Below are 13,358 nucleotides of genomic sequence, written 5' to 3'. Positions count from 1 at the left end.
TTTCTTGTCCATAATTCAGACAATTTTATAGAATTGACCACGTTTTAGCGTCTGAGGATGAATACCCAATCGATGGCGAAAAATAATGGTGGTTGTTGTTATCATTTTAAACAATTCTTCAGAACAAAATCCGTTATACAAGCGGTAGAAATAAACGGAGGCAAAGTCTCGCCTTAGGCTTAAGGACTCGATACTGCTTCTGAGCTTGGGATCGCCGACAGTTCCCATAGAGGCGAATCATTTTCGAGCCGATTCAATGTTATTTTTAATATGAAAAAGCCTGCAACAAGTACGTATGCAGCCACAACTATGACCGACTTAAAAAATAAATTATTCTCAATTTTAGTCATATTTATGTAATACCGACCGTCCTTCATGGCCTATTCTATCAAAATATCTAAGGTTTGTCGAAGCATGTCTTATCTAAATAAGAAACTGGCAGTGCTTTTGTTTCAACAGTTATTCGAAGTCTATTATAGTTCCGGTGATTTTTTAGGTCAACGCTCAAAAGATGTAAATAATATTGGTGATATTTCAAAGGGACGTAGCAGATCTGATATTGTAAGGATATATCACAGTATTAGTATACGCCAGGATCAAACACTTGTCTTTGGTCATTTACCAGAGGGAGACTTTGTACAAAAGTCGATTGCTTGGGTACCTCAGTCCCATTCGTGTTTCTACCGTGAAGCAGTTGTGTTTGCATGGCTGTGTTTCGGTTTGAAGAGTGGGATATGGCGTGAATTTACAGGGTACAGAGGAATAACACCTGAGTCCTCAGGAATGGCAACGCATGGGGGGTATCATGGGCGAAACAGTATACTCTGTTATGTCTATGGCACTGCTCATGTCTATAGGCGACGGTTACCACTTTCCATCAGGTGGGCCGTCAGCTTGTTAGCAATTCTAAGTTGCATAAAAAAAAAAAATAAAAAAAAAATTGAAGACTTCATTCGATTTCTAGGGTGGTCAAAAACCAACCGACAGTCCCTTTTTTCACGACAATTTTTTCTGTACTTGTTTCAATTACGCGTTACCTACTTGTAGTAGTAATATTGGAACCCTTATTTGCATGTTTTGAATTTTATTTACCTTCTATAATAAACCTGCTTCAATGAGTTATTTTATTAATAAAAGGTCTCAAGTTATATTCAATATATGCTCAACTGATTTTAATAAAACAATAAATGGCGGCACGTTATCGCAATGTGTAGTTTCTTTAGAAAAACCTTTACTATATGCACTCTACATATTATCAAATACTTCCGTCATTATAAATTAATTATATTTGCTAATCGGTAAAATTTTATTTATATTATTTTTGAAATCGATAGGTTTTACCCTTTGTGACAATTAAAGATTTCTGTGGGGACCACAATTTTAAATTGCCGACCTTTAGACCTACTAGATATTTAGTTGCATGCAGGAAAGAGAGAGAGAGAGTTCTGTTGACTAATTTTAATATAAACTCAATAATCATTTAGTCCCGAGGATGAAGCTGTATCCAATGCATTCATATTACTTGTGCATTTCGTTCACAATTGCTCTTTGTTCATGATTAGTTTAAATTGGTCTTATTACTGCAATCTAAATACTTAATTACAGTTAGGCTTATATGACCAACTGTATGATAGGCGCAATACACAACTCCAGTATCATAAATTAACGCATTAATTCATTGATGTACGTCTGACACTGAATTTTGCATGAGTTAAAGGACATGCAGACGTGACTAAAAATGAGAGCTGATTCCGCGTATAAAGTCTCCACCATTTCCCATTCAACACTGGAATACTCTATGCCTCATTCTCCATCTCTTTTGTGCATCATGGCGTATTGCAAGCCACATACGAAAGCTGGTCCCAAGGTCGACACTCAACCTCTCTTTTTCCAAAATTATCGTGTACAACCAAGTTCAGACAGGTAACGAAAGCTCCATTTCCACCTTACACAAATACTATCGGGATTTTTGTAGCCAAGCCGACCAATATTTCCATCGGTTCGAAATGTCCTTAACTGGCACTTGCCTATGTGACCACATTACAACGCAAACTTTTGCACATCTTCTGAAATACTGTTCTAGTTTTGAGCTGAAGAGTCTGAATTACGTACTACTGTGAAACAAGATCCCTGTGGAAGTGTCTTCGTTTAACATTCTGGAATTACTTAATAAGATTTTCCCAGATTAGGCAGCAGTAAAAAATCATAAAAAAATATATATATTATCAATCTCTGTTTTTTAAATTAATTTATTTGAATTATAAGTTACATAAATTAAATAAAGAAAAAGTATCTATCATTGTCTAAATAATAATCGATATTCCGCCAAAATCGATAAATAACATTTCAAAATTTATACACGGAATTATAGCTATTATATTTTTTATTTCACTCCACGTAGGACAGCAGCATATACTTACCTTAATATAATTTCGCTCATATTCGTCATTAGAAAGTGGGGTTAAATATCGAATAACGGTCACCCCTTCCTTACTTTCTTAAGATAACCGCGTATTCACTGTACATTAAAGTTATTTTACTCACCCATGGCGAACCGAACGATTATTTAAAAAATAAAATTGATTAAATCGAACTGAGCTAGGTATTTTACCAATTGAACCAATCAAGCTAATGTATACGATAGGAGGGAAAGCGATTGCTAGCAGTATTGAGTATATTGCTAGCAATCAAGTCGACCTCCACGCGGCCCCCCTGGGAATCATCATGGCTAATTATTATAGTAGTCGTTAAGATGGGATAACTGACCTGCTTTCATTCTCGCCCATTTTATTAATTTTAGTAATTTAGTATGGCAAAAAGTTAATGGCCCACCTGATGGACAATTGTAACCGTCACCTATAGACATGAACAATACCATAGACATAACAGAGTATGCTGTGACGCCCAAGATACCCTTCATGCATTCTTGAGGACGAATATTCTATTTAAAAAATGTATATACATACGATAAGATAAGCAGTGATTAATTGTTATTTTACTTAGTTATAGTGTTTACCATTTTATATTAATATAATAAATATATACAGAAGTAATATATAAGAGCACAATATCTTTTTTTTTTAAATACTTAGGTGGAATAAAAAGTAGATTGATATTGTCGAAATCGAAATTTTTTTACCTCTGGCATGGCAACGCACTTGTATTGGTTCTCTGTCTGTAGTAACAAAGATTTTACTTTCAATATCTCTCAACTATTATAATCTTTAGCATTAACTTGAAAACAAAACAAATATATATTGTAAATTTATGCAACTTTAATTTTCAACAGACTTCAAAAAGGTCTTCCTTTTTTTTCAATTCGATTTTATTTTTTATGTTTATTATCTCATAACTCCGTCAGTTCTAAACAAATTTTGAAAATTCTTGTATTATCTGAAAGTTTATACTTACAGATCAGTACCATAGAAATGTTATCAAAATCGTTTCAGAAATTTAGTTTTCTTCAATCAAAATAACAGATTTTGTTACAATTGAAGTCGATTTTTTATGTTTGTGTATACCCTATACTATAAATATTTAAATTTAGCGCTATCAAACATAACTGCTTTAATCGTCACAAAAATATGGGAAAAACAACGACCGACCATTGATTTGTAAAAAGAATTGTGAAAATAGATTCAGAAGATTCATGAAGATTCAGAAGGTAGAAGAATTCTGTAGAAAATCGCTTAGAAATTAAAACTGTCCTTACAAAAAATAGTAAATAAAAATATTACGTTACGTATTGTTTCAGATGGAGTTTTAATTTATTTCGAAGAGGATATAAACATGGTCTCACCGTGGGGGACCTGTGGCAAGCGCGAGATGGTGATCTGTCTGGCCGAGTGTCCGATCGCCTGGAGGAGGCTTGGCAACAAGAACTTTCTAAAGCCAAAGTTGAGAAGAACTACAAGCCGTCATTATCCAGAGCTATCATACGCGTTTTTTGGCTAGAATATATGATTTGTGGATTTTTTACAGGGATCCTTTTTATTATACTCTGGTTAGAAATTAAAGAATCTATTCCATTTTTATTGGCATCAATATATTTTGAAATTTTAATATGTTAATTATAATTATTAATGGCAATATGTATTTTTCAGGCCTCTTATTCCATATACCTTGGGTTTATTTATTGACTATTTTTCGAAACCAAGGACGGCAGAAAATTACAGAAATGCTCATATTTATAATTTTTTTATGAATTTCCTGAGTGTATCGACATCTCTGCTATTGAATCACCTACAGCTTGCCCAGAGTTGCATAGGTATGAGAGTAAGGATAGCTAGTTGTTCGCTGTTATATCGAAAGGTGAGTTAATATTAGAAGATTTGTCAGAAATGCCAATCTGTTAATATTTTAATAGTTGAAATCTAAGGCGCCATTTCTTTAAACTTATCTCTTAATCTAATACACTCAAGAACAATGAATGCGGGTCACCTAAAAAAATCTATAATCTTGGAAACTAAGAATGCTAGCTTAATAAAATACACGGTGTTTAATAAACATTATAATACCCCTTAAATGAAAGTAATAAAATTAATAAGTCACTACATTTTATTTATTAAAAATTACATAAAGAAAAAAAAAACTGCTCATCTCGTCTTAAAACAAACATAGAAAACATTTTTGTACAACAATATGATTTTCTTGAATTTTAATACTTTGTATTGCCTCCTCGTGCTTTCATTACTGCATTTAAGCGGGTTTGGTATACTATATACCAAGTTTTTTATACGATTTTGGCAAATATTCTCAAATTTCTCTGTGAGAGCAATTTTGAGCTCACGAAGCGTGATTGGGGGAAGGTTTCGTGATTTTACACATCTTCCTAGCTCGTCCCATGCATGCTCGATCAGGTTGACATCTGAGCTGCGTACTGGCCACTCCATACGAGTAATGTTCATCTCTTGTAGGTTGTGAATTTTTGATTTTGAATTCATTCACAAATTCACAATTAAATCTGTATGAGTTGTTTTCTATGAACACCTGTGCGGCTCTCAAATGAAATTCCAGCCCACACAAGTACAGACCCACCACCGTAGGCTACTTTTTCTTCTATGCATGCTTACTTGAATATTTCACCTGGTATTCTATACACTCTGTGTCTTCCATCGTGCTTGTAGAGCATAAATTTTGATTCGTCGGAGAACATAATTTTCGACCAATCTTCAATAGTCAATTTAAATGGTTCTGGGCATATCTTAGTCTTAAAATACAATCACCACGCTCTAGTTTAGGGTCATTTGCAGGTCTAAGTGGTTTTAAGTTAGCTTCAGCAAGTCGTCTTACTGTCCATGCGCTTGGGTTACTTCCTCCGAGGCTTCAAAACTGATTTGTAAGTTCAGTTCCTGTGAGAAAGCGATTGGTGTTCACCAAGTTCACCTTCTCGTGTTGTGGTACACCTAGTTTTGCCTGTTCCTGGTCTACGTAGATTAGAGCTAGTTTCCTCGTAATGCCAGCGAACTCTTTGTACTGTTGACAGCGACACACCGGCAGTCCTAGCTGTATCGCGCTGACTCCGGCCGGTTTCCAGCATTGTGAGAATTCTGATGCATTCTTCAGTTATAAGCAACAGGATTACAGGTTGAATAATAAATATTGAACACTATCAATATGGTTTACATAGCCACTTAAATGACAGATTAGAAACAAAAGCAAAATCGAATGCAGTAATTTCGTAGATGCATCTTCGAAAGTCTCCCTTTTTCAAATAAGATTTTTTTATGACATAATCTTGCAGTAACTAAGAAATTTTAATACCTTAATTTAAGGAGTATTTAATTGTCTACTAAATACTAAAATGTCTACTACTAAAATTCATTGCTCTCGAGTGTATTTTAATTTAGTAGTTTCGAAAAAATATTGTACTATGTATTATAAATTATAAATACGAGTATAATAATTTGTAATATTTTTTAAAAATCTATTAGAAATTTATTCGTTTCCTGATTTCGTTGTGATATCAAATTGTAAGTAAAATTAGAGATCGGTTTAGAGAAGCGGTGCCTCAGAATCGATCCCAATGATAGAAAATATAAGTCGATATTATGAAACGGTACTTACGTTCTTGTGGACAATTTTTACATTACGGTAGGTACGGTATTTGAGCTAGTTTTATCAGATTTCTAGTAAATACACGCCAAAATGAAAATTTATTGCATTTCAATTATAAGTAAAAAGTCATTATTCTAAATTAAAATTTTCTTAATAGACACGTGTTCATATTGTTCGCTTAGATTGTATATTTATACTTTATTGCACATAAAATTTACATTGTTATAATTTATATAAAATAAAAATGTACAACAGGCGAGCTTAACTACATATGTAAGAGTTCTCTTCCAGCAAACCTTGAATGGAAAGGAGTATTAATTACCAGCGGGTAGCGTGCTTACAATAAGATATATTATTCATAAATAATTTATCCAAGTTAAATTGTCGACAACTCAAAATATAAATTTAATGTTATTTAAAACTTGTAACTGCTTTAATAATATTATTGAAGTAAGTAAACGGGTTTTAGATGTGATAAAGTGAATCAGAAGAATGTACTATTTTCAAATTATGTGATTTAAAATTCTCGCTTTCGGCTTGTGTATCAAACGTCACACTCGATAGCACTCGGTCACTTTTACCTTGCTTTTACCCTTCGATGAACAATATACGTATTCTGTTTATATTATTACCAATTGACGGAGTAAATGTTAGCGATAAATTTTTGCAATGAATGTGTTTTAATTTAAAGAAAACTATGTAAATTACAAATGACCATGAAATAATGACTAAAATACAGACAGATTGGATAATAGATGTTAAAAGAAGTTTGTTTGAATCGAAGCATTCATTCTTTCCGCTGATTTATATGTATGCATGTAACAAATGTGAAATATATTTCTTTGTTTTATGAAATTCGGCATACGTATATTACTCGGTATGCAAAAAGATGTAGGTTATCTTTTATAGCGGCCACATGGATGCGCAGTTAGTCAGTAATAGAAATAAATCAAATTAGATCTTAACGGTATATTGTGAAAAATTAACGGACTGACTGATTACATGCAAACAATCTGAGTCATTTCTCCATACCAATATGCACGCCTGCTACTACTCTGTCTTAATCTTTTAAGTAGAAAACTAGAAACAGATCATAATGCTCATAGAACACTAAGTACTTACTACCTATAATCAAAATTAACATATTGATGTAAATATATGCATCCTAAATGTTGCCAATTTGTTTATCTTATCAACACCATGTCATGTATGTGCGGGACACTCATGTATGATAATTATATTAATTTATTAGTTTTTACCTACTTGTAAGTATGGGAAAATCAGTTAAATTTCTGATAATTACTATATTATCTCATGTCTATGATATTTATTGTGTAGATCAAGTATATATTTATATACGTTGGTTTTTGGATTTAGTATTTTCTGCAGATTTTATAGAATACCCTAGGTATCTGCATGATGTCACAGAAAAAAACTTTTTTCAAATAGTAGTTGGTACCTTTTACCACAAATCTTTTTTATTAACTCTTACCTGCGGTTTTTCTGTGCATCCAGGATATGATTCTTGGTTTAAATTAAATTTCAATTATTTATATATAATAATTAATTAATTATTTATAATTGTTTAAGTACGCTTGACCGATTAGATATTTGGTCAAAAATCGAAAGAAAAAGGTTGTCTGATTTTTTTATATGTTGGCCCCATATTAAATCTAACGATTGAAGTCGCAATTCTTCTTTTTAAAGCAATATCTGCCTGCAGGCACACGATTTCTCGTTCTAAATTAAAATTATCTTAACCTTTCGTCGTTCATCGACGTGTGTTTTCACGATTGAAGATGCTTTCTTGCGAAGCTTGTAATGAAAAATAAATAAAGTTCTGGATAATCTAAACCTATCTGGATATAGCATGCTCTCGAATATTCTCTACATTTTAGTATTAGATTTTAACATAGTAATTTCTATTTGCAATTGCAATTTTTAAGCTTTTTCATACTATTTTTAGATATTGAAACTCAATCGGGCTGGAATGAGTAAAACTGAGCCAGGCCATGTTATAAATTTAATGTCCAACGATGTGAATCGGTTTGACATGGTATCAATGTTCCTGAATTACCTGTGGGTGATGCCTATTGTAGCGCCCGTCGTCGCGTACCTGGTGTGGCAGCACGTCGCTTGGGCCACGCTTGCAGCGCTTGCTGTTATATTACTCCAAACAGTACTCGTTCAAGGTATGTTATTGTCAATTATGAACCTAATAATAATTCATCAGATTCGTTACGGCGGAAGGTAATCGCAGCAAGAAGGGAGTTATTAGCCATTTCAATGTCACAAGCATACTTATCGTTTCCACAATGTAATGCTACGAAATATCGCAAGAATGACATAACTATATTGAGTAAGTCCTTATATAAAGATTTATTTAAATTATTGCACTAAATAAAACACACTATAAAGGATATTTGTTCACTGTAAGAGTGCCGGCGTATTTATTTTAAAAATTGATACCTAAATATCTCTATTTAGTCCAATACCTAAAACCTTTTACGTTTTATTTCGCTGTTATTGTATTACTAGAAAGTAAGAGAATAAAAATAAAATAAAAATGTGTGTACCTACACACTTAAAAGATTATACAAAATTTGTTTTAGTTGAGTTTTCTACCTAAAAGTATAGTTAATAAAAATATATTATTGTAAATCAAATGTTTATAATTTGGTATGATTGTAAAACGGCAAAAAGAAGCTCTCAAGTTGCCAGTTATACTCGTGTTATCTACATTTAGATAGGTGTGTGGCAAAAATAGATTGTAAGCATATTTATTTATCTTAAAAGCGATGAGAATTGCTAGGAACTAGATACTGGGTATGTTATACCTATATTTGTTTACTTAAATTTAGCTAATTTTATAGAAAGCATTGAAAAATATAGATAGGTACCTGTTTTATGTAGATAGGTACATATCGATCTACCTCTTACAGGTACCAGCGATGTAGCTGGGTTGCAAAGGACAGACTGATTACCTAATCTGGATAAACACAAAGTCAGACTTAAATATCTAGTCAGTGGCGTATTCGATATTTCTTCTTGTTGTACTTACACACCTATTTAAATTATTATTTATATATTTATTAATTAGGTACGTAATTGGTTTTTAGCTTACTTGAGTAATCTTCAGGGAGTGTTACGTGGAAAAATAGCAAAACGTACAGATGAAAGGGTAAAAGTGATGAGCGAGTTAGTAAATGGAGTGCAAGTAATCAAAATGTACGCTTGGGAAATGCCTTTCCAAAAGCTAGTCGACAAACTGCGTAAGTAAGTACTCATTTCTAATATTTTTGTGATAGCGTAAGATAATATAAATCTAATTGAAAATGGCTTTTCTACCTCATAATGAATAATCAATTTAGAGATTAATTATGACAGGTAGCGTAGCGTATAAAATTAATACAAATCAAATATTTTAAGATTTTTGTTTCACAAAAAAAAAAAACCAGCAGCTTCGATCATAACAAAATAAAGAGAGACCAACACGAGAGTAAATCCCATTGTTTGGAAAATAAATCATCTACATTTGTTCAAATGGCAAATGTATGGTATAACATATACTTTAAAAGAACAAGAAAAATAATCAACAAGAACAATAAAATGGATAGATGGATGTTTATTTATTACTCTTACAAATGGGATCAGACTCTTATTGTGCCTAACCTCAAAGCATAAAGCCCAGACATCTCAAACAAGAAAGTTTAGAAGCGGCAAATATAGCTGGGTCTTGTTGCCAGAATTAAATCACTCGAAAGCCCTGATTAAGGGACTTTCAAAAAATTACACAAAGAAATTAATTCTTTTGAGAAATAGTAATATGTGTGTATTAACAAGGGCTCTCACTGGACACTGCAAACTAAACAAGCATATGGCTCATCTAGGCTTATGCCCAAAAAATTTTTGCAAATTTTGTCACAATGAGAAAGAAACACCGCAACATTTAATGGGTGGCTGTACATAAACGATATATCTCCTTTGGAAAATACACTCTATAACTTGAGGAGATAAAAAACGTCGCTACAAAAAACATTTTAAAATTCCTATCATTGACAGGAATTAGCAGCGAACTTTAAAAAGGGCGAGCACAAAAGATGATAGAAAGGTCGCCGTGTCACAGATGTTTCTGCTTGAAACAACCCGTTTTTCAGCAATAATAAATACTCTTTTATGCAAAAATTACTGAACGGGCTTAGTACACGGGTAGGTTATATGCTAAGTTAGCACATAGGATACTTATCTTACTGAAACTCACGGAGAAGCCGCGGAATACAGCAAGTATAGTTCTATACTTACTCATACCTAATATATTTTACAAACCATCTTTGTCGAGATTGTCTTGTATCCATTGCCAATACTCAGACCGTTTATAAAAACAATTGAGTGAGAAATAGGCTGAAGTCCAAGGTTTATACACATAGGTTAATAAACCGGGTTTAAAATAGCTATGCATAAGACAAATACATTTTATATATATAAGCACTTCTTTGCCACTCGGATTGGCAAACAAATTTTTCGACCAACTCAGACAATTTAAAGTGAAAATTTTTATTTATGCAAAGATATAAACAATACTTCAATATCACAGTATTAGAGGTAGGTCTAGATTATTTATGGCGCTCCTTATAGTGTTGTTTATGGCACTCCTCATTCGATGTCACTTCTGAGAATTAAATTCTTATGCACTACTACTTTATATCATAAATAGATAAAACGATGGCATTCTAAATATCTTAGCAAATAAAATCAATATGTTCACGACTATAATTCCTAATGGGGTAGTCGACTGTTGTCGTTATGGTAAATAAAACCGTATCCATTAAGTACGTATTTCGCCAAACATATTAGGATCTAACGTGACAGGAGTCTACCACTGTCGGGTTTATTTGATTTGTTATTGGTATTTTCCATTACCAGGAAAATTAGTTCAACATTTAATTTTATACATAAAGTTTTTTGGTGTTAGTTAGGTTTGAATTTACACGCGTATACCACTGAGTGACAATGCTCTAAAACATCTTAAAATTAATTATAACTAGTTTAATTTCTAATTTAATTAAATAAATATTCAAAGAACCTACATTATAAGTACTTTGGATGATAATAATAATGTCACACAATCACACCAATCGCTTGGTCTTCAACATAGGATATGAGGAACGAGGCAACGAATATTTGGAGCACAACTCAGAGCAACCAGATTCGAGCCAATTAAAAAAAAAATTGTGTATCAAATTGGCCCGATCGAGAATCAAACCGGAGACCTCATTTATAAAAAGCAATATGCACACCACCATGCTAACTTAGTAAATTAAATTAATTTCTAAATCATTCACTATTGGCATGTTTAGGCTCGAGGTAAATTTCATCATGCGCACATCGATGATCAAGGGATTCTCAACTGCACTGACTGTATTCACGGAACGGTTTATTCTATATGCGACCGTGGTGACCTTCGTGCTCATTGGTGGACACATACACTCCGGCATTACCTTCTCTTTGGTGCAGTACTTCAACTTACTGCAGCTCGCATGTAACATCTTCTTCCCGTTGGCCCTGGCCTTCCTTGCAGAAACTAAAGTATCCATACGACGAATTGAGGTATTTCTATATATATTTACTAGATACATATATGTTTACTATACAGAATGAATGAAATCGAAGTCATTATTAGTAGATTTTTACTTAACGCTAAAACTAACAATCTGTCCCGATACTATAGAACATATCGGGACAAAAAATATCGTGAATCAAAAATTCAAAAAATGTAGCCAGCCTCCTGGGTATGCTATTAGTCGGTGGTGACATTATGGGAATTTTAAAAAAATATTCTTTATCAGGTTTAACATATATTTTAATATTATAATAATAAAATATTTTGAGCATCTAATATTACTTGTATGGCCACGCGGTGGTTAACTTAACCACCGCGTGGTCATAGAATGGACCGCTCCTCCCTTTCCCCTGGATATCGTAAGAGTAAGGGAATTTAATAATCGAGGGATAAACAGCTCCTGCTCTCTGCAGCTGCGCCCTTTTTAAACGTTACTAAAGGCCTAACTACGGTTGCCAACCCGCCTGGCAAGAGTGACGACTATTGTCAAAACCCTCCTTAGAGAACGTTCAAGCCATAGCATGAATTTCTTCAATAATAAGGCGCATTCACCTGATAATTTAGTATGGGATAAATCGATCCATGTTCCTATGGGAAAAATATTACACTAGGTATAAAAAGGATGCTGAATAATAATTTATATATTTTTTTTAAATTATAAGGCGAACATTTGTACTTCACCTAATAGATCAATATCTGTAAAAAACAATGTTCTCGCAAATAAATAAATCTAATCTAATCTAATCTAAAGATTTCGATTTCACTCTGTATACAAAATTAGTCGTAATAGGTATACCAAGCCGAATTCCGGGGGTAGTGTTAATAAAACTGAAAAATTTTCAGAACATCAAATGAAATCTTAAAATAATTTTATCGTTTTAATAAATCGACACATCAATCCGAGATTAAAAATTATTCCGAGGTTTGCAATTTTTTCCATAGAGTGTTTCGTGAAATCTATCGTTGGGTTTCGGCTGTATACCCATTACGATTAACCTGTCACGACACTTACAATTCTCTACCTATCTACTCTTATTACGTTGACCAACTAGTTTAGTATATATATTTTTATTTCGTTTTTTTTTTTCTTCTATTATATGCGACGTTAAAAATATTTCTCTATATCTATGATTTCAATTAAGTAAAATTAAAAAAATGTCGATTACAATATTTTCGTTAAAAACTTCTTAAAGTCTCTTTCGAGTTTATGCATTTATTTATATTTATTTTAAAAACAAATAAAATGTGAAATCTGTTTCGGCTTAGTACGTGTACTTATCAGAATTATAGTTACAACAGTCGAGTCATGATGAGTTCTAATTATCTATTAGTGTTGACTTTACACAACTCATGTTATTCATTAGGTTTGTCTGACGCGATGAGAACTGACATAAATAATTAAAATACTCAGTAGTTTTCGGATCAGGAAAGTCAAAAATAGATGGCCTTGGCCTGCAGCTCAAATGTGGATATAAATTACTAGTACAATCTAAATGTATTTTGTATGTCAATATTCGATTGTAAAAATTTCATTTGAGTGCTAAATTTCTATTTATTTGTACATGATAGATATATAGATAATTATTATATCGAAAAATTTGTAGTCAAAAACGGCATTTTACATGAAATTTTCTAGACACTTTTTGTCTTGATGATATTGATAGCGAACCCATATTCACGC

At 32.7% G+C, this 13,358-nt stretch overlaps 1 protein-coding gene across 1 annotated transcript in view; it reads left to right on the top strand.

Annotated features, from left to right (window-relative positions):
• Window positions 1-13,358, top strand: part of LOC113522997 (ATP-binding cassette subfamily C member 4-like) — a 34,281-nt gene that overhangs the window by 2,123 nt on the left and 18,800 nt on the right. The window contains exons 2-6 of the mRNA XM_052897862.1: window positions 3,755-4,003; window positions 4,104-4,311; window positions 8,024-8,249; window positions 9,177-9,333; window positions 11,415-11,664. Of these exons, the coding sequence (XP_052753822.1) occupies window positions 3,755-4,003; window positions 4,104-4,311; window positions 8,024-8,249; window positions 9,177-9,333; window positions 11,415-11,664 (1,090 nt within the window). The remainder of the gene's footprint in view (window positions 1-3,754; window positions 4,004-4,103; window positions 4,312-8,023; window positions 8,250-9,176; window positions 9,334-11,414; window positions 11,665-13,358) is intronic.

Source organism: Galleria mellonella, unplaced genomic scaffold, assembly GCF_026898425.1.
Source record: "Galleria mellonella isolate WM207_F2 unplaced genomic scaffold, CSIRO_AGI_GalMel_v1 utg38, whole genome shotgun sequence".
In the NCBI taxonomy this organism is placed as follows: Eukaryota; Metazoa; Arthropoda; class Insecta; order Lepidoptera; family Pyralidae; genus Galleria; species Galleria mellonella.
Note: the sequence above shows the minus strand (reverse complement) of the source record. Positions and strands in the feature narration are given on the sequence as shown.